General features: G+C 38.5%; 1 protein-coding gene across 2 annotated transcripts in view; it reads left to right on the top strand.

Moving 5' to 3' along the window:
* The window catches only part of LRGUK (leucine rich repeats and guanylate kinase domain containing), a 101,144-nt gene that overhangs the window by 23,331 nt on the left and 54,945 nt on the right, over nt 1-22,868 (top strand). For both annotated transcript variants that reach the window (XM_010975678.3, XM_064487347.1), the window contains exons 6-11: nt 2,358-2,482; nt 6,449-6,592; nt 13,336-13,416; nt 15,141-15,227; nt 16,456-16,562; nt 21,211-21,330. In XM_010975678.3, coding sequence (XP_010973980.2) covers nt 2,358-2,482; nt 6,449-6,592; nt 13,336-13,416; nt 15,141-15,227; nt 16,456-16,562; nt 21,211-21,330 — 664 coding nt within the window. The remainder of the gene's footprint in view (nt 1-2,357; nt 2,483-6,448; nt 6,593-13,335; nt 13,417-15,140; nt 15,228-16,455; nt 16,563-21,210; nt 21,331-22,868) is intronic.

Below are 22,868 nucleotides of genomic sequence, written 5' to 3'. Positions count from 1 at the left end.
ACAAGCAGAACCGAGCTTCAGCCCAAGGATTGACTCTGGAACCAGTGAGGAAAATCTAGAAATTTCTAGGAATTTCTGGTTCATTTGGCAGTGTTTTCTCATCATTGCTGCTAGTCTCCTAATAACCTCTTTCTCTGGCCTGGGTCTTCTCAAAATCAACCCTGGCCTTGAATCTTCCATTTTATGCTATTGGCCAAGAAGTGGAGGATGTGGTTGGCCTCATGTGCTTGTAATTTAGTAATGATAACAATGCCTCTGTAGTTATGAGGTACTTTATGTTTTGTGCAACTCATTCACAATCATTTAAAAATTTTTTTCTCAAGATCTAACTTTTGGCCTTCATGGCAACTGATACTATCCCCACTTTACAGGTGAAAAATCTGAGCAGAAAGAAATTATGTCACGTAAGTAGCAAGTAGTAAAATTAGGATAACTACAAATAATTATGAGGCAAAATGTATGACTTTGTGATACTTGTGATCCCTTCCTTTTTCTTAAAAAAAAAATTGTTGATTCCGTGATTAATGGAAGGAGATAGATGGGGTGTCACAAGTTGACCAGAAAAAGCTTTGAGGAAGAAATAGTTTGTCTAGAGTGGATGCCAAGAATCGGAATTGCTGTGATATTCACAGTTATAACAGACACTGCCAAAGAGCCTCCGAAGTGACTGTATCATAGCGAACCCTCTCACCCAGTGGTAGGAAAGAGTCTGTTCCTCAAAAGCTCTGAAATGTTTGCCAAACTGACAGGTGGAAGAATGGCATCTCACTTTGCTTTCTCCTGACTACAGCTGAGGCAGAGTGTCTTTTCATGTGTTTATCATGTTGGCCACTTGGATTTGCTCTTCTGGGAATTTCTTGGACATGTTCTTTCTCCATTTTCCGTTGGGTTATTGTCATTCTTTGTTTTCTAGATAGTAATTCTTTGTCTATATCTGTCTATGTTGCAGATATATTCTGCCAGTCTGTCATTTGTACTTATGTAATTAAAATGTAATAGAAATAAGGAAATGAGGTGATTTGTCAAAAAGAAATACTTAAGGTGTTGGTTTAATGTGAATGTTAAAAAAGAAAGAAAGAAAGAAAGAAAGCTTTAAAATGTGGAATTTGAATTAAGTCCTGAAGAATGGACAGGGTTTAGAAAGAAATAGGAAAGCAGTATGAAAAAAAGATACAGTGCCAAGTACGAAAGTTGTTGGGATATTCCAGAACTATTGAGAAGACTGACCTGACAGAATTGGAGAATTCTCCCTGGATTATAATGGGGATGATATTGCATAAATCAGTTTTGCTTTTGCTTAAACTGATGGGCCTTAAATGCCAGAGTGAAGAATTTGAAAATTGTCCTGTGAGAATTTTTTTAACCAAAGCATGATATCCATTGAATATTTTGGAAAAAAAAATTAAGCTGACTACAGTGGGTCAGGTGGGCTTGAGGGCAGGAAGAAATGGATGTTAGAGGTGCCCATTGGTACCCAAGCTGAATTAAGTTGGCAGAGGAGTGAATGAAAAGGAAGGGTGTCATTGAAGAGCTGTTTTAAAGCAAAAGATGTCCGGTCTTGGTGATTGATTGGATGCCCTGAGGATTACAAGTGGCTGAGAGAATGGTGATGTCTAATCCTACTTGGGAGGGAAAACTGAGCTTTGGTGGGGAAATTGGCCAAACAGATCGAGGACAGAGAGAGGTAAGTAGACTTGGCGACTTTTGAGTTTGCAGTTTTAGGTGACTGTAAGAATGGAACACAAAAGGTTAGAAGTTCAATTTAAAAATGACTAGAAACTTAATCAACAGGTGAGGAAATGAAGGCTGAGTTTAAGCCTCAAGTATTTTAAAGAGAGAAGCCAGTATAGATAGAAGGAAAGGCTGTTCCTCTCGGCCTCACCCATTTTCTGCACCTGCTGTCTCCCAGCCTCTTTCCCTGCTTAGGGGGATGAGAAAGCTGGGTGCCTGTGCCTTTCCAGGGCGACCCTGTCTTCAGAAGTTCTGCCTGTGGGAAAGCACAGGACCGTCTCATGGAGACCATTAAGGAACCAAGGAAGGAACACTGCCAAGGAGGCAGCTTTGAATCACTCTGAAATATTTTTCCTCACCAATTAAATGAGTCACATATGAATACAAATGCATCCGAGCACACTCCAAAGCTATGCCTTTTTAAAAAATGAATTTTAAATGTGCTAGTATTAACTTCTATATGATAAAATAAATTTTAAGATTTAGCGTTCATCCTACACTGGGTAGTGAGTACTTTTTAAATGTATGCCGTTGTCTGGTTTTTCTAATGATGATTGAATACTGATTCTTTTATTCTTCAAAATGTTGCTGATAACATTTTCCTTAAACATCGTTGTGGTGTCCAGGCAACGAGATAACCCACATCAGTGGGCTAGATCAGTGCAGCAACCTCACCCACCTCAGTCTGGCCAAGAACAAGCTCACAGCTATCGATGGTTTAGGCATGCTGCCAATCAAAATACTTTCCCTGGTGAGTCTCACAAAAATGTTATTCTTTATAGGAGTACGTGTTAATGTCTTAGGAAATATATGAATGACAATTAGGATTTTTAAATTTTATGAAGAGCTAACTCCTTCATGAAATGTCATTGTCTTCCGTGTTGTTTGCTCCTTCTCGTAACTTGTGTGCTGTGTGCGTGTGTGTGATGAATATTTGATACTAAAGTAAAATGATTTTCTAATTTGGCATACAAATTCCATTTTTTAAAAGATCGACTTTAACACTGAGTAAGAAAGGCATACTTTTAATCACTGTGTAAAGTATATTTATAATGTCTTATTGATGAAATAGCACTTAGACATATTTGAGCGTAATATCTATTGCAGTTAACACTTCATTGCTCTCAAATGAATCATTGGGCACTGAAATTTTGGCAGTCCTTTAACATCACTATATGCTCATTCTAGAAAACCAGAGTTAGTGCTGAGAATAAGTGAATGAGTCCAATCAGAATGTTAAAAATTTTAATTTTTCCCATAGAAAGCACTCTTCTTAAGCTGTGACACTCTATATGACTGTGACGGAATGAAAATACAATTTATTTAAAAATCGGCAGGATCATCATAATTCCAAAGATACAGTATTTTTGAAGTAACAGTCCAGCTCACTAATTTGGGGGCTGATAACATAGTGTGTAGGTTATCTAGGTTTCTTTCTTCTTCCTCACATCCCTCCTCTCACTTATTACCTACCCTTGGATGGCTTTATTATTTCTGTCACCAGGGGGATTTTAAGCCATGAGTCTAGTAGCTCATTAATTTCTTGTGTGAACTACCCCACAGGAGAGTGTTAAACTGTTGTTTGAACTGACGTCTTGGGTTATCTGCTGATTTTTGACGTATTCAATGTACTATTCTGTCTTACTTAACCAGACATCTGAAAGTTGGCTGCTATGTGTTAATTTTTCTCTCCCTGAGCTTGGAGCCTAAAGTGCCTTTTCAAGACCCTTCACTCTTTACAGTGAGTTAGGTGACGGTGAAGGACTGGTTCCCAGTACCAAGGTATGGAAAGGTTTAATAATTCCCCTGAGGTTTCATACTTTCTGCCCATTAAGGCATGTTAGCAAAGCGTAAATGAAAATGAATTTGGTAAGTTGGATTGCAAATTAAAAAATTATTAAAGAGAGTCGCATTTTAAAATTATAATAACTTGGAGGATTATTGGCAGTACGTTCAGTAGCTTGTTAGAACCTTATCCTTTTCCTTTTGTATCTCTTTGTATTGGCATTCCTGTTAACTTTTAAGTGGAGCATGGTATGTGGAAAGAGATGTGGGGGTGTGCCTGAGGGAACGAGAGCTAAGCTCATTATTAATAACAACACATAGCACCTTCATCCTAAGACTTTGCTTCAATAACTAAATACGTAATCTGTCCTGACAGTTCCGTCTCAAGAAGCTTTTAGGAAAAGCATAAAAGACTTATTTTTCCTACAAGTAGATTAGGTGGATTGTTCCCATTCCCCACCCACATCACCCAAGGTGAACTAGAAAATACCTCATTCATTTTCCTTAAAATTTTTTGAGCATAGGAAAGCTTTCTTTTCCATATATTAAATACAATACATAAAATGTAAAATGACATTTGTTTCAACAGTTTTTAATGATTTTATTTTTTAAATTTGTGGACTCGGTAAACCAATTGGTTTGCTATTGAAAATAATTCATTTTGCAATTTAGAGAAAAAAATAACAATGCAAATACAATAACTATACAAACCGATTGTTAATGTTCTACCATCAACTTTCATGATAAATGTTAGGGGGAAATATGATTCACTTGTGGCCTGTTCTGTCAACCTTTAGCAAGTAAGGACAACACATTCCAAACTTTAAAAATCATTTTGTCTTGGTAAAAGCCATTTGTGCCCCCTCCATGGGAAAATAAGGATATTTCTCATTTCATTTATTTAATAAAATAGTTTCTCTCTGAAGGCCCCCTTTCCCCTGCTAATCATGCTAAAACAAGCTAGAAGAACTGTTCGTGCAGAAACTAGATGTGCACTTTGACGAGCAATGTATCACTTTAGGGTTTGACTAGATGACTTTCAACTCAGAAATTCTGATTCTGAAGGTCTCTCAGTTCTGCTTTCTTTTATGACCATAGGCTATGTAATTAAACTTTTCTATGCCTCACTCTGCTTACCATTTTGAAAGCCATCAGAGACCCTCTAAAGAAGAATTACAGGTTATCTTCCACATCTACAGCACTTCAGATTTCTTTGGGAGAAGTGTATTATATATAAATTTGATATGTGTGCATATTTTAAATAGAATATTGAGGTCTTATTTCACTAAGTTGAATTAATATGGATATTATGTTCAGGTTAGTGTCGTTTTTTCTTTCCCTTTTCTATTCCATTTTCTAGAACTTTTTTGAACAGTAGGAAATTTGACTTAGGCCAGTTGGGTTATGAGTATTTTTCCTTCTTATTATGGAATTTTTCAGACATATTTAAAGATAAAGGGAGTAGTTTAATGAGCCCCCATGTACTATCATTCAGCTTTATAGATTATCAACATTCTATTAATATATTTTCAACAACCATAGAATTATACTAATGAACATAAATCTTGCTCATTATTGAAGTGAAATCTTATGAAAATTGGGTGAAAATGAGCTCTTACTATTAAATATATTGGAAAACATGTACCAGGAAAAAATGATAGATGGTAGAGAATACTATAATTTCATTTTTTAGTTCTAAAGTGCTCAGTAAAAGTTTTAAAAGTTTAAGGATGGGTATAACATGGTGTTAATTGAAACCAAAATTACTTTGTGATTCTCAACTCAAAGTTTACTTTTATTGTGGCATATTGTTATAGCTCAAAGGCTAATGAAGCCAAGGAATTTTGAATCTGTTGGAAAATTACAAGAAAATGCAAATTATTATTATCACTGTAATTTGCTGTTATGTGTACATGGGAGCTAGGAAAGAGAACAACATTTAAGTCTTATTTCTTTGTTTTATGGTTATTGTCTGAGAAGATGCTTATATGCAAATTATTGAAGAATTTAGTTACTTATTGTTGCATAACATGCCACCCCAAGTGTAGTGGTGTGGAGAAATTTCATCACTTAACTATTTTATTAGCCAGCAGTTCTGTAATCTGAGCTGGGGTCAGTAGGGTGGTTCCACTGGTCTTGCTATGTTCAGCTTGCAGATTGTCTGCTGGCTGGGCTCAGCCGGGACGCTGGAACGGCTGGGTTTCTCCTCTCTGTTTGGTCTCAGGGCTCCTCCCCATGTGACCTGTCCACAAATTCTCTCCCACAAAAGAGCTAGAGTTCTTACACAGCAGCTCAGGGCTCCAAGAACAAGAGGGGACGCTGTTAGGCCTTCTTAAGTCTTAGATTTGGAACTGCAACACTTTCGCCATATTCTTTTGGTTAAGGCGAATCTTAGGTCCAGCTTGGATTCAAGAGGAGGAACTGTACAAGAGCATGAATAGGTGGAGGCCTGTATCACACCACCACAGCCCCCGTGATAGGAAGTGATTATATTCAGAATATTTCTGAAAACCTAATATATGTAGCAGTTATAATATTCAAGTGGTTTTTTGTGATGGCGATGAAAGAACTGCATTAAATTTATATCTCTGATGGTTAGCATAGAGCTGTGCTGCCATTAGGCTTGAGGTTAGCAGTGATGGAAGCTTATACTACGTAACCTTTGTCTTTCCTATTGATTCAGACTATCATCTGCTTTACCTCTAGTGAAAATATTATGCCCTGAGTCTCCCAGCTGAAGAAGTGGAATTTCTTTCTGGGATGTGTGTGTGTGTGTGTGTGTTTAAAGAGGTGAATGATGGGAACGAGAGGAGAGACAAGAATGTCTTACTGATTCTAAGAGGTTTGGGGCACTATCCAAATGAAAACTTGTCATTACACTTCTCTCTATGAGAGGCCTTCAGGACATTAAGTGTATTTTATCAATTTTTAGAGCAATAACCAGATTGAGAAGATCACAGGGTTGGATGACCTAAGAGCCCTGCAGATCCTGGATCTGTCCCACAATCAGATCAGTAGCCTCCAAGGGTTAGAGAGTCATGACTTCTTGGAGGTGATCAACCTGGAGGATAATAAGGTAATGTCATACTTTATATGGCTTGGTTTCAGTGTCTACATAAGAGACCATATTAGGGCCCATTATTGGTTTCTCAGGTGCAGTGGCATTCAGTGCCAGCTTAGAAATGTTGTTCTAGAAAACCTTCTGAAGCAACAGTTGAAGGACTTTTTAAAAAAAAAACATACTTAATAATTCTTGATTTTCAAAAATTTGAAGATTCCTTATTACATTGTTTTGAAGGTTTAAACTGCAAATAAGTGTGCAAGACTTTTCTGAAGTAGGTGTGTTCATGTGAAATTTGGGGTAGAAAGATGGCATTAGGAATGTCTGATGTGTCAGAGCCCAGAAACTAGAGACAAGAGAATAGCTTTAGGCTGGTGTTGTCAGTGCCGCCATTCAAAGCGAGGAGACACAGCACGTGAACTCATATCCTTGTTGTAACAATAGTGCGTGTTCCCAGCCTGTCTAAGGTGGGCATTGGACTAACTCAAATTTCCATATCTGGCTTAATTCACATATTACTTCACAAATTATATAAAGTAGCTTTCACTCTTAATTACATTTTATTTTTAATAAAGTGCTTATGCTCCTAATCGTGGTATATCAAGATGGTACCTATAGCTAACTTCTTTTTTTTTTAATTGAAGTATAGTTGATTCATACTATTGTGTTAGTTTCTGGTGTACACCGTACTGATTCAGTTATACACATATATATATTCTTTTTCATATTCTTTTCCAGTATAGGTTATTATAAGATATTGAATATAGTTCCCTGTGCTATACAGGTAGTACCCTGTTGTTTATTTTATATGTATTAGTTTGTATCTGATAATCCCAAACTCCTAATTTATCCCTCTTTGCCCCTTTCCCCTTTGGTAACCATAAATTTGTTTTCTATGTCTATGAGTCTGTTTCTGTTTTGTAAATAAGTTTATTTGTGTCATTTTGTTGGATTCCACATATAAATGATATCGTATGATATTTGTCTTTCTTTGTCTGACTTATTTCACTTAGTGTGGTAATCTCTAGGTCCATCCATGTTACTGCAAATGGCATTATTTCATTCTTTTTTATGGCTGAGTAGTATTCCATTGTGTATGTATATGTGTGTATATATATATATGTATATATGTGTGTGTGTGTGTGTGTCTATATATATATGTATGTGTATACACACACACACACACACCCCAAATTTTTATCCAGTCATCTGTCAATGGACATTCAGGTTGCTTCCATGTCTTGGCTGTTGTAAATAGTGCTACGATGAGCATGTATCTTGTCAAATTAGAGTTTTCTCCAGATTTATGCCCAGGAGTAGGATTGCTGGATCACATAGTAACTCTATTTTCAGTTTTTTGAGGAATCTCCATACTGTTTTTCCATAATTGCTGCACCAAACTACATTGCTACCAACAGTGTAGGAGGGTTCCCTTTTCTCCACACCCTCTCCAGCATTTATCATTTGTGGACTTTTTAATGATGGCCATTCTGACTGGTGTGAGGTGATACCTCATTGCAGTTTTGATTTGCATTTCTCTGATAATGAGCAATATTGAGCATCTTTTCATGTGCCTATTGGCCATCTGTATGTCTTCACTGGAGAAATGTCTGTTTAGGTCTTCTGCCCATTTTTCAGTTGGGTTTTTTTTGTTGTTGTTGTTATTGAGTTGTATGAGCTGTTTGTATATTCCCGAAATTAAGCCCTTGTCAGTCACATCATTTGCAAATATTTTCTCCCATTCTGTAGATTCTTTTCATTTTATTTATGGTTTCCTTTGCTGTGCAAAAGCTTACAAGTTTAATTTGGTTCCTTTTGTTTATTTTTGCTTTCATCTCTATTGCCTTGGTAGACTGACCTAGGAAAACATTTCTATGATTTATGTCAAACAGTGTTTTGCCTATGTTCTCTTCTAGGAGATTTATAGTGTCCTGTCTTATGTTTAAGTCTTTAAGCCATTTTGAGTTTATTTTTGTGTATGGTATGAGGGAATGTTCCAACTTCATTGATTTATATGCCACTGTCCAGCATTCCCAGCACTACTTGCCAAAGAGACTGTCTTTTCTCCATTGTATAATCTTGCCTCCTTTGTCGAAGATTAATTGACTGTGAGTGTACGGGTTATAGCTCACTTCTTATGCAATAAGATCTGCACTGTGATTTTATTCATCTTGAGTATTTTGTCATATTTTGGGGAAAGATATCATAAGAAAGTTGAATGTTTATTTCTTCTTGAAAATAAAAAGTTTGGCTGACCCTGAAAGAGACATAGATCCTACCTGGGGTGAGATGTGCTTCTGTGTTCAGCTGTGATTATGCTTATCAGCTGCCCCTGATGACTTTCTGCAATGGACTTCCATTAGCTGTTAGATTTCTAAAAATCAAGAAAAGGCAGTCTTTAGGTCTGGGAAGAAGTGGATTTTTAATCCACTTTTTTGTTCACTGTCCCATGTGTCTCATGAAGTCAATGCAGTCTCTGTTTCATATGGTTTTAGTGTCTTTTTCATGAAATGGTCATTAAAATGGTTTGCACATGTATGCAGGGGGTGTTGAAAAGGCAGAATGCACTGATTAAATTTCAACTGAGTAATGGTAATAATAATAACAATTACAGTCATAAAATAATCTAGAGAGCTTCACTGCGTATTTATGCACAAGGCACTGTTTTAAGCACTTTGCATATATCATCTCATTTAATGGTCCTTATAAACCTATTATTATCGATATTTTACAGATGAAGAAACTAGAGCAAAGACAGGTTAAGCAACTTGCCCAAAGTTATACACATCTAGTGAATAGCAGAGCCAGAATCCAAATATAGAATGATTTGCCCCCAGAGTCATTTCCTTAATCCTGCAGGATCATATCGTAAATGAAATGCTAATGACCTTCCCTTCAGAAGCATGTACGTTGTCATGATCTAGAAGAGTGGTTTCTGGTTTAAATATAACGTAAACCATGCACGTGAGCCACATATGTAATTTTATATTTCTTAGTAGCCACAATAAAAAAGTAAAAAAGAAACAGATGAAATTAATTATTTGTTTCATTTAGCCCAGTATATCTAAAATATTCTCATTTCGACCTATAATCTACATAAAAATTATTGTTGAGATATTCTATATTCTAATGTTTCATACTACGTTTTGGACATCTGTTGTGTCCTTTGGACTTACAGTACATTTGAAACCATCCCAGTCGTATTCCCAGTGGTGAGTGGCCACAGACGGCTAGTAACTACCGTACTGGAGAGTGCAGATCTAGAAGGACCTCGCGAGTAGTATAGTGTTCTCTTCCATTTCAGGAGACTTTTTGAAAAGTTGAAGGGGGAAAAAGGGAGGATTATTAAGTGAAGGAAAGAGTTTATAATTTTCAAATGTTAAAGAGACTCCATTAAAAAAAAAAAATAAAAGTAGCCATGTATCCCAAAGGAAGGACCCTTTGGTAACGATTGGGTCTGTAACAATAACACAGTTCCCTCGCTCCCTGCTGGGCAGGTTGGAGAGCAACCAGCAGTATTTTGAAATATTCTATGCGCCATCCAAAGGTTTCCTCAGAGGTTTCTCTAGCACTACTGAGAATACTGTGTATCAAGGATGGAAAATTTATCATTTACAAGAAACATAACATAGCTGTTGGTTCTCATATGTTAACTTGCTGTTAGGAGTACTGTTTTATTGTTATCACTTTCATCAGCATTATTTACTTGGTTTTAACTGTTGAAACATTGCCAGACTTTCACGTGATCATTCGAACATCTCTTTTAAGTCCCTTGAAAAATGTTCACCATCAACTGATGATTTGGGGGCCTGTGTCATTCTATAGCCCTCTTTAGATTTTATGTCATTTCTAGTATTTGAAACTTACCCCCCAAATGTTAACTCTGTTATAACCTCAGTCTTCTAGAAGCAAGATCTGGGAGTTACTTAGAGAACGCTGTTTTGCTTCTCTGAGTCTTAGTGTCATTATTCCATCCTTCTGTCTGTCTGTCTGTCTATCTATCATCTATTTTAAGAAAAAGCCTTAACAGGCCCCTTCAGATCTGGATGGCCTAGAAGGAAATGACTGAAAAAGAGTCAGCTTCTCCCTGCTTAGTGGAAGTTGATAAGCTTCTTGGGGGTGGGGAGAAGCCAGCAGGGGCAAAGGAGATTGGGGAAGAGGGGTTGACTGGAATCTGGAGATTAGCCCTGCTGGTATGACATTTTTGGCAGCAGATGGCTGAAGTTCTTTCAGAATATAACCTTTCTGGCAATGTTTCACTTTAGGTGGTTTGGGGTGCTGTGTCTCTGCACACTTTGTAATTGCCTGTGACACACACAGCCTTGGGTCTTGGGATTTGAAGAGAGGTGGGTCTGCCGCGGGGAGAGGTCTACAGGAGAGGGAGGGCACAAGCAGGATGGCCAGGACCTGGTGCCCATCACCAGTGTGCAGCAGATGTGGAAACTGGAAGCCGGGCTACTCCACATGTGCCCTCTTTGTCCTGACCTGCTTCATCCATCCTTCAAAAGGACTGGGAGGGCAGCTAGATTCCTCATTTGTCTCTCAAAAGACCAGCTGATCCCAACTGACATCTTTTTTTTTTCTTTTAACTCTTATTTTTATTGAAGTTATTTGATTTACAATGCTTTTTTCAGGTGCACAGCCAAGCAATTCAGTTATACGCATGCATACATACCTATATATTTTTTCAGTTTCTTCTCCATTACAGCTCATTACAAGAAACTGAATACAGTTCCCTGTGCTATACAGTAGGTCCTTGTTGTTTATCTGTTTTATATATAATAATGTGTATCTGTTAATCCCAAACTCCTAACTATACCTCCCCCTCCCTTTCCCCTCTGGTAACCACAGTTCAATTTCGCTGATTTTATTAGAGAAATGCAAACCAAAACTGCAATGAGGTATCATCTTACAATAGTCAGAATGGCCATCATTAAAAAGTCTACAAATAATAAATGCTGGAGAGGGTGTGGAGGAAAAGGAACACTCCAGCACTGTTGGTGGGAATGCAAATGGGTGCATCCACTTCAGAGGACAGCATGGAAGTTCCTTAAAAACTAAAACTAGGCTTACCATATGATCCAGCTGACATCTTAGTGAGAGTATTTTACATAGTCTGTGACCATTTTATTCACCGTGTTTGCAGTGTTTTCAGGGAGATCTTTCCATGTCAAGCACCATGTATGTCACCATCTTCTAAAATGGGTGCTTAGTGTTCCTCTTATGGGACTGTGCCATGACTCATTTAATCACATAATGATGGGGTTTTCAGGAACTTAGAAAATTTTAAACTTTCACTGAAAATGTTAGACCGAATGTTCATGTGTCTAATTTTTGCCTATCTGATGATCTCTTCTCGAAGTGGTATAGCTGGTTTATAGCTTATGCATATGTAACATACCAGATTGCCAATTTCTACTCCCACCAGCAACGTCTGCAAGCACACGTGGACATGTTGACTGAGCAAAAACATCTCCTCCTCATCGTGCTAGGTCCAAACTCAAGAGCTAGCTGTATGCTGTGGGGAATCAATCTATCGTTTGAAAGTTCTGACTGAGCAATGTGAACCAAGTTGACTCTTCCACCTTCCTGAATAACACAATATTTAAAAATTGATCCTTTTATCTCATAGATGATCCAAATGGCAGTCTAATGGAGAGTCTAGTCATCTTACGGAAAAAGCATAACGTAGCTATAACCAGATTCACGTGTGCAGGTTGTCTACTGTAACTCAGAATTCGCCTTTCGTATTATGTCTTTGAAAATGGCATCCTTTGAACACATTGCATGAGTCCTTTCCCTGATTAAGCTTTGGGAATAGTTAACATTTCAGCTGCATTTTGTGGTTGGTAACTCAGGGATGATCAGTGACTGCTTTTGGAGTGCTTTCACCATGCATGCAGAAATGTCTTGGGGAGAAATACAAATGAGAAAGTGATTATTAATTTTTTGCCAAAGTTCAGCAGCTACATCTGAAATAAGATTATAATTATGCTAATTACAGGACATTTAAGGAAAACTGTCTTTAGTTTAGTGGAGAATTCAGGACTGCAACCCAAGCTCTCTCCCCAGTCAAACTAAGGAGCTGTCAAACAACCTTTTTTTCCATACTTTTTAAAGTTGTGAAATAACCTAGACAAAAAAGTATAACACATAAGTATACAGTTTAGGAAAGAATTTTAAGGTGAACAGGCATTAACACTCACATCAAGAAATATGTCACACAATTTCCCATTTTTTATCTTTTCTTGAAACAACTATCTCATCGAAAAAATAATAAAGCCACACATGTCCATGCAGTGAGAAGGCTTCACCAGTTACAAGTCACCAGACTAGCAGAAGCAGTGTTGGAAAAAGAAATTAGGGAACTGGAGGCTTGGAAGGATTAGTGATGGAGAAAACCACGGAGCCCTTGCACGCGTTTTTTTGTAGTTTCTCTGATTCTACGTACTATTTTACTTCTGCCTTAAAATAAACATGGGTGAGATGAGGAACATCTTCCTCACTGTTCTCCACCCAGAGAAGAAAAAAGAAAATGTGGCTGTGTGTTTGCATCTATTGAAGGCACATGCAACAATTCCCTTGTTCTGCGTAGCTTTGTGGAATTTTCTGTATATCCAGCAGAGCAATTTTTAAAATAAGTTGAGTTTAGAGGACCCAAAGTAGCTGCTTTTATGTTTCCTGTTGTCTTTGTGCATTTAGTCTGTTGATAATATTTTGTGTGGTGGTTTTTTTTTTTTTTTTTTTTGATTAAACAGATTGCTGAGCTGAGTGAAATTGAATACATTGAAAACCTACCTCTCCTTCGGGTTCTCAATCTCCTAAGAAATCCAATTCAGGTGAGAGATCCTTAGTAGAGGGAGGAGGGAAGATTTTTCTGAAATTCTTCTTTTTTGTGAAGTACTTTTGATAGAACATCAGGAATGTGAATAAGGTGTGTTTCTCTTCATTCTCTATTAGAAGGGTAAGCAAAGTAGCACCTGTGCACGCCATCGGCGTGAGTAAACCTGAAATTAAATACTGGTTGCCTACTCTGTGTGGTCATTTGTGACTCATCCGGGAGGTAATAAAGATTACAGGCGGGAGCTACTGAGATTGTAGAGCAGTGTTCCCTTTACATCAGAGAATGCACGATGCCTGAGGTGTAAGTGGAATGTGGTTCCTACTTTAAAACAGGGCAGGAAAAAGTCTAAGATTAGACACCTCAGGAAATTTGCCTGGGGATAGCTGTGATACTGACATTGTAAAGTGATTATAGAAAAAACAATGTATTTGCTGCTGATTCTTCACCTCTGGAAATCAAAGATCCATGACTTTTTAAGGATCCTCTCTCTCTCTTTTTTTTTCCCCCCAGTGACAGATTCTTTCTCCTGGACTCTGTCCCTCCCTCTTTGTGCAAACATCATTCATTCTGTTTTTCTACTTGTATCATTCACTCATCTTTCCATAAACTCTTGAGTTTGTATGTATCTCTGAGTACCTTTCCTTCTGTTTATGTCTTTTTAAAAACTATTTATTATTTTTTAATTAAAAAATTTTTTTAGAGTGGGGAGGTAATTAGCTTTACTTATTTTTTTTAGAGGAGGTACTGGGGATTGAACTTTTGTGTGTATCTTGATAAACATGTCTGGACAGGCAAAAAATCAAAATGAAAAGTGAAAGATAAGATTTTAAAATTAAAACCATCCTTGGGATGAGAATAGTGGCAGGTAATTTAGAAGCATATTTGGGAAAGAAAGGACTTAAAGTAGCCATCTCTTCCAGTTCCAGACCCATGAAGAGCATCTGGGTGTTTGCATAAATAAACAGCTCAAACCTTTCACACATGCTGACTCATTTATATATTAACTCCGCCCAGCCTTGCACACTGAAGTACACAAAATATACCTTTGTATAATCATTTTATGCGTATTCTTATCTATAAAATGCATCATCCACTTAATATCTTTCCCTTCAAAGAGATGTAGCTTTTTAATACCAAAAAACTGTAATGATATTTCTAAAAGGCAGACAGTCCTAACACAGCGGATGATAGGGAGTGATAAGGGAATTGTTCTATGAATGAATATTATTTTATTATAAAACAAATGCATAAATTAATTATACAAATCAATATATAAAACAGTGCAAAGTAATAAATAATGAGAAACCAATTACAAGTAATTTTTCCTTATTTGTAATACTGAAACTCTTTGTCTTTAGAAGATAGGGTTTTGATCACTGGCCATGGAACCTTAGAAGAAATACTTCACTTCTCTGAGTCTTAGTTGTTTTTCTCTTTAGAAATGAAGATAATCAGAGCTGTCCTGTTTATCTCACAGGGAGATTAACAACATCACATGTTTGAAAAGCTTTATAAGTTACAAGGCATGGTCTGCTTTTGTGTTGTTAATATAAGGGGACTGGTAACTGTGAAAATGTGAAGACGTACGTGTGTGTGTGTGTGTGAGTGAGTGACAGAGTTAGTAGGTGAAAAGGCCTGTGCTCATGAAAGTAGACTGCTAGTGCTTGTCAGTTTGGGAAAAGGAAGGCAAATGAATAACCCCCTTGATGTTTTAAACAGGAAGAATCTGACTATTGGCCCTTTGTAATTTTTATGCTCCTCCGATTAACAGAATTAGATCAGAAGAAGATTAAAGTGGAAGAAAAGGTAAGTAATCATATCATTTCATGTGTTTATGAGTTAATAGGCTCAAAAGCTCACTCTGCCTGCTGCAGGACTGGTGTGGTCCATAATGACACACAGAGCAGCACGTACACTCATTATTTATTTGGTAAGTGTTTCCTTGTCTGAGGCTGTGTTTAACCCTCTGCAAAGCGGAGCATCCCCACAAATGCAGTGAGAGCCCTGCTGTGTGTGCAAGGCTGGCAGCAGTACGGCCGACTGCTAGTTTGGATAAGTGTCATATTTGGAGGGTGTGTGATTCTATCTGTGTTACTCTAAAAATTCACTTCATAATGAAATGAATTATGATGTCATTCTACCACAGAATTCAAAAAGACTCAAATAAATCACTACTCTGATATTTTAAATCCTTTATTCTGCTCTGTAAAATAATGATTCCTCTGGACACACAGCTCCGGAGTAACCAGGCCCTGGATGCCAGCACTGCCTCCCCCACCGTACCCGTGGAAGCTGCTGTGTCATGTTTTCATGGCTAGTGTCAGCTGAAATCTCCACTCATGAGAGGTTTCTCACCCCAGATGCAGACTTGAGATGGGAATGAAAAAGCAGGTATAAGGATGCAGAGAGGGAGATATCCCAGTGCATAAATGCCTTTCTGAAACCTTGGTTAAAAATAGGTACAGAAGCTAGTCTGTTATTACTCACACACTCAAAGGCACTTACTAGATTTCTCTTTCCACTTAACGTTTTGCGAAGGGAATGCAATTTAAAACCACACATTAGTTAAAGGTGTGGACGACGACAGTGTATTTAGAGGGATGACAAGGACAAGGGAATAGAGAACTGGACAGTATGAGAAAAAGGCCCATATCTCTGAGCAGAGAACGTTATTCTAAAAGAGGAAGAGTTTGGGGTAGAATTTGAGATCGCAGGAATAGTTCTTGGTGAGATGGCATGAGGAAAAATTCTGCAGTAGTTACCAGCCTGGAATCTAGAACTATGAATTTCATTCCTCCTTCTTGTACTAGAAGTTGAAGTGTTTACTATATTAAAGATCATCTTAGACCTTAGAGGTTTTGTTTTTGCTTTTTTCCCTCCCGAACCAGGGAATGTATAGAAGTAGGTGGCCAAGACTGAACACAAAGTTTCCTGGTTGCACGTTTCCTAGAACATTTCATGAAAGAAAACCTAAGCCTCATCTTTGTTTTACAATGAAATGTGTTTTCCCTTTGCGTTTCTAATTCTGGAAAAGGTTATGGCCGTGAATAAATACAAGCCACCCCCCGAGGTGGTCGCAGCCCAAGATCACATGACCCACGTTGTCAACAGCTTGATGCAACCACAGAGGATCTTTGACAGGTACTCCTTAGGGGTCCGCGGGGTGGAACTTGGGATGGCCAGCGCAGGACGACCTCACCGTTCCTCTAGCCCTCTGGTTTGTGACTGTTCCGTTCTGACCTCTCTGAGGGAAGGAATCAGGTCTTTTTTTCCTTTGATAGGCTGTGCTGTCTCAGGTACAGCGTGTTATCACGTGCTTGAGTAGGGGCTCACTCACTTACGTTTTCCCAGGTATGGCGATGAGTAGATTCAACTTCCCTCTCGTCTGGACCCTTGAATGGGGGCTAGCCTGTGACATAGGATGGTGAAAGGAAAAAAAAAAAAAGTGTGACAACAGACAGAACCACAGACCTTAGCCTCATTAATGGAGGCCTGTGATGATTTCTATCCATGTTTTTCCGTAGCTGTGAGTGCATGCGAGGTACCCCTGCCAAAGAGCACCCATGACCACAGGTTATAGACTGGAGAGTCCCCAGAAGGAGGCCCTGCTCGCCTCGGGGAAACCGGGCACAGTCCTCACAGAGACTGCACTGAGCTGCAGTCAGCCCAGCAGGGAGGAGTCGCCCAGCTGGGCTGAACACAGGAATAGAGTCTCTCACCTCTAAGTTCGAAGGCAGATTCACCACGATTTCTCCATTTCTTTTTAAACAATCTGTTGAAGCAGATGGCCACTTATGCTATAAGTATAATACAGAAATTCCATCAATACCCAAAGGCATTTTAAAAATACTTGTAAAATCTCTTGGTTATAAATGGCTTCTCTTCTTCATGTGGTTTGCTCCTGTGCTTCACATGGTTGGTTTCCCACAGAAAGAAAATGTTTTGTTTTGCATCCAGGACATGATTTTTTTTACATGTAATTTAATAATATAGATGTTGACAGTTTTATGTATTTATGGTAGCCCTCTAGGTGAAATGATTTATCATTTATTTGCATACATCTGGAAAAGCACATTTGATTTCAATGAAGGGCATTTATGTCTTCATTGTATTTCTTTTCTAGTTTATGAGATTGCTAGTTGTTCCATGCTTTTAGGTACATTTATATAAAAATATGTATCAAAGATATTTACAGCGGTATCTGATGAACACATCTTTCTTGATCATTTCTGGCTGTCAGGCAGACAATAGCAAGTGGCCAAGCAGCCCCAGCTGCTCCGGGATGGAGCGGTGTACAATATGAAAAACTCTTGGAGGCGAGAGCAGGCTGGCCATGCCCTTCCCTGTCTGGGCCAGGACACAGCTCCCTGGCAGCCCCAGGAGTCAGGCTCCAGGAGAGGGACCCGACTCTTGATCTTGGGACTTTCTGGCTGTGATATTGGTGAATCACTGTCCCCTCTCCTGGTGGGATTGGGGCGAGGATCTAGTATTAAAATGACCTGGCAGAACCTTGACTCTGGCCTGAGAGTCAGCGGTAGCTTTCTTGCTCTCTCCTATGACAGCATTCTCCAGGGTCCTCTTGTACAAGCCCTGTCTGAACTCTGAAATCAGCCATTTCTCCAAGAAGCCCTGGTTTGTTTTAGTGAGAACTGGTATTTCCCAATCACAATCTGGGTGCTAGAGATAATCATGGCTCCTGGGTTGGCCATTGTTTCTAGGCTTTTTAGTGGACAGAGCTAGGAATGTATTTCCTTCCTTCCTTCCTTCCTTCCTTCCTTCCTTCCTTCTTCCCATCCATTTTTTTTCTATCTACCCATCCATCCATCCATCCATCCCTTTGCCTATTTGCACCTATCTATCTGTATCTATTCAATCTGTTATATCTAATCTGTATCTAGATCATTGTATCTATAGATAGATGATAAAATAAATACCTTCTGAATTCATATTGGTACTTACAGTTCAATTTCAAGACTACAGTTTAGCTTTTCCTTAACCTCCTGTCACATCTATATCTCCTTTTCTCTCTCACTGAAGACACAGGAAGATGGAATTTGAATATTCCACAATTACTCAAGTCTAAAACCCCATATTACACCCCCACAGTATCAGATTACCAATGCTAATACTATCACCACTACGACTACTGAAAACATTAAAAACATATTTTGCCTGTGCTCTTCCCACTAACTACCCACCTCAAGTTTTTATTGCAGAAAATATCTGTAACATAAAATTTGCCATTTTAACCGTTTTAAAGTGTGTGGTTCAGTGGCTTTAATTACATTCACAATGTTGTGCAACCATCACCATCATCTGTATCCCAAACTTTTTCATCACCCCAAACAGAAAGTCTGTAACTATTAAGACAGAACTCCCATTTCCTGCTACTCCCAGACCCTGGTAACTTCTAATGTACTTTCTGTCTCTATGAATTTGCCTACTGTATATATTTCACATAAGCATCAATCACTCCATTTTAAAAATAGTGCACTCTATTTATATTGTCAGAACACATATCCATCACGTACTGTACTTTCTCCTTTGCTGTCATTTAATCCTAGTTCTATGGGTAACTGCATATTGATCGCTCGCCGCCAGCCCTCGCGCTGATGTCTCTTGAGTCATTTAGTTGCGTGAAGCCTGTTCTCCAGTAGATTCCTCAGGAAGGGCTGTGGAATCAGCGCCTCTTGAACTCTCGTGTGTTGATAATATTCCCTGCCCTTTACACTTGAAAGGCATTCTTGCTATAAAGTCCATGGTTCACATTTTTTTCCTTGAGTATATTAAAAATGTTTCTCTTGTTTACTTCCAGTGTAAACATGGCTGCCAAAAATCTGATGGCAATTTCGTCTTCTTTCCCTTATAAATCATGTGTTCTATTGTTCTAGCTGAACAGTTTTTTTCCCTTTTTTTTAAAAGTCTGATGATTTTACTAGACTCTGTCTTGGTATTACTGTTACAACATTTGTAGCCCAGTTGTTCCCTGGACTAATATTCTCGGATACATTATATAGTTTTTTTGGTTTTGTTTTTTTTTTAAATTTCAGGAAAATTTTCTTGAATGACACTTTAATATTTGCTCTGTTGCTTTGCTTTGTTTTTCTTCTTCTGGAAAAAGATCTCTGGCCTATCCTCCATATCTGTCACTTTCAAAACTTTTTCTCTTTAATCACTTAAAATATTTATTTTGAGGTAATTTTAGATTCACATACAGTTGTAAGAAATAATGCAGAGAAATTCTGTGTATCTTTCACAGTTTCCCCCAATGGTATTATCTTACTTAGCTCTAGTAGAATGTCAAAACCAGGAAACTGACATTGGTACAATCCACCAACCTTATCAGATTTGACCAGTTTTGCATGTACTCACGTGTACACTTAGTTCTATGCAGTTTATCACATGTGCAGATTGATGTGAGCACCACTCCAGTCAAGATACAGGAGTTTTGTCACAAAGAACTCTTTCCTTCCCTTTTATAGCTACAGCCAGCTCCTTCATTCTCATCTTATTAACCCCTGACAACCAATAATCTGTTCCCCATCTCTGTAATGTTGTCATTTCAAGAAGGCTGTATAAATGGAATCATATTGTATATATATATAGCCTTTGGGGATTGACTGGTTTTTTCACTTAGCCTCATTCCCTGGAGATTCATCCAAGCTGTGGAATGTATCAGTGGGTCACTCCTTTGGATTGCTGAATTGTATTCCTTGGTATGAATGAACCCAATTAGTTTAACCAGTCATGTCTCGAAGGACATCTGGGCTGATTCCAGTTTTTGGCTGCTACGAATACATCTATAAGGAACATTCACATGCAGGCTTTTGGACATGTCCCAGTTTCAGCCTGCCTGCTTTCCACAGGATACCCACTGTTCTGGGGTTTCTGGGGTTCCCTTGTTCTCGGACTCTGCCCACTGCTCCCTTGTTCTTCCTCCTGCACAGATTCCAGTGCCATAACAGTCTGGTGGGTTTGCGGCTTTTCATCTGGTTTTGTTATACATATTTTCCATGCGTTTTGGTTCTCAAGTTTTCCTCTGAGTATTCAGCGAGATTGAAAAATGATGCTGCACTGCCCCCACTCTTCCGAGAATCTAAACCTCAGACGTGTATTTTCAAAATAATATTTTCTTCTAAATTTCTATAAGTTGTGTCATGAGTGGAACCCAAACACTTCAGCGCGTGGCAAGAGATTTTATTAATAATTCATCCTTCAGTCTTTTAGACCCAGAAGCCATGCGTAGATTCACATGGCAGTTCTTATTTAGTAGCCATTACTTTGAGCAAGTTTATTAACCTCTCTGTACTTCAGTTTCTTCCTGTGTTAAATGCGGATCGTGACAGAAACATCTTCATTAGCTTCCTGTGATAATTAAATGAGGAAATGCACACAAGACTCCTAGAGTAGTGCCTGGAACATAGTAATTGCTCAGGTAAATTTTAGTGATTACTGTTTTCTTTGTGTATCTGTGTTCTGATTCAACAGGTATGGATGTTAAAGTTTCCCTCTGAGAGGGTAGTCTTACTTCATTTATTTTGAATTTCTTGACAATATTTTATCAACCAAGAATTAATACCTCTTACTGTATTTTTCCTCTTAAAATTGTTGTTAAAGTAAATTTGGGGGCATAGTATAACCAACTTGCATCTGGAAAGTAGGACCATCCTTCTATACAGTGTCTACATAGAGCAGGTGCTGGATTGCTGAACTTACAGTGGTTGTGACCTGGACACTTGCCACCCTGGATGCAGTTAACATGCGTGTCTGTCTCTGCCCCGTGCTGCAGCACCCTTCCGAGTTTGGATGCCCCGTATCCCATTCTGGTGTTGGCTGGTCCTCAAGCGTGTGGTAAACGAGAGCTCGCTCACCGCCTCTGCAGACAGTTTAGCACTTACTTCAGATATGGGTAAGTTTCTTTGTTGGCTGATAAGGCTGTCACATGTCTAATATTGCAAATGTTGGTTATTAATTTTAAGCAAGTTTTTAAAAATGTACATAGAAGGCTTATGAGCATCTTTACTAGGTGTTACACTGTGATACACACTGTAATTTTTTTTTTTACTTTAATTCTCCAAATGTTTTACTTAATTCAACAACCGAAATCACTCTCCACGTGTTGGAAGGTACACGTGGCTTTAATTAAGCACAGTGGTGTTGAAACGCGGTCTCATCCTGTGTGTGGTGTGACAACACGAATCACAGTGTTGTGACAGGTGGTGGGTGGGTTTGTGCACCAGTGACAGCCTCTCCTGGTCTCTGCTGGAGCTCATGCTGCCAGACATCAGCTGCTTCATTTGCACACGGGTCCTCCTCTTTGGAGGCATATTTCCTGAAGAAGGAAGAGGAAGAGGAAGGAAAAGGGGCAGCTAAAGTGTTTCTTTTCCTTTTCCTCAGGTTAGCCTTCAATATACTTTTGGTTTTCCAGAGCAAATATTTTGCTGCGTGATTCCCTAATGACCCAGTTAAAATAGAAGGTTATATCCAAAAAACTACAACCATCCAAGAAAATCTTCAGCTGGATTTACAGACTTTTTAAAAGTTTTCTGGGAGTCAGATTTAGAATTATTGCTGTGGTCTTTAAAACTGGTTTCCTCTTATTTTTCATCTATGGCAAAAACATTACTTTTAGATTAGTGATGTTTGCCAGTGAGCCGAGAATGTGTCTGCCAAGATATATAGGACAGAAAGAAAGAGAAATGCAGATTATTTTCTAATGCTATTACAGAAAAGTTCCTTCCCTTAAGCTACACATGTTCAAACAATGTAAACACTATTTTAAACAGGTCCATTTATTTAGAAATCTAACATTACATCCCTCATTTGAACAGTTCTAGGATACAAATACATAGAACAATTTATCCATTAGTATATTCTAAACACCTTGAAGCAACAACAATAAGTTAAAACTTGATATTAGAATAAAAAAGTACAGAGTGTCATCATGCTTATATGGTGGTACGGAACCTGTTTTGATAAATAAGTAAACACGATGAATGGATGATCCAATTAGAGCAAAAAGGTGTGTCCCGACTACAGTGCTAATACGTAAATCTGGTTGGAACCTTTCAGCAAACCGCAGTGAGTTACGGGGGCCAAGGCTTTCCCCAGTTAAAATTCCTTTCACATTTCTGACACCAATTAGGTTGCAGATGGCTGGTAGCCCGTCCTTGATGTTTACTTGTGATGGGCACCGCTGAGGCACTCTGGGTCAGATGTGTTTCTGGAGGTGTTTATTAACTCATCAAAAAGATTCTGATCTGGGGGGTGAAGGGAGGTAATAATAGCTCAGTGATAGGGCACATGCTTAGCATGCACAAGGTCCTGGGCTTAATCCCCAGTACCTGCACACACACGAAAAAGGTTTCTGGTCCAGTCTGCCTCTACATTCTCTCCTGGATAGGCACCCCCAGTGTTCATTCTTATTAAATCCTCCTTTCGCCTATT

Source organism: Camelus dromedarius, chromosome 7 (assembly GCF_036321535.1).
Source record: "Camelus dromedarius isolate mCamDro1 chromosome 7, mCamDro1.pat, whole genome shotgun sequence".
In the NCBI taxonomy this organism is placed as follows: Eukaryota; Metazoa; Chordata; class Mammalia; order Artiodactyla; family Camelidae; genus Camelus; species Camelus dromedarius.
This window is presented reverse-complemented; position numbering and strand designations above follow the sequence as displayed.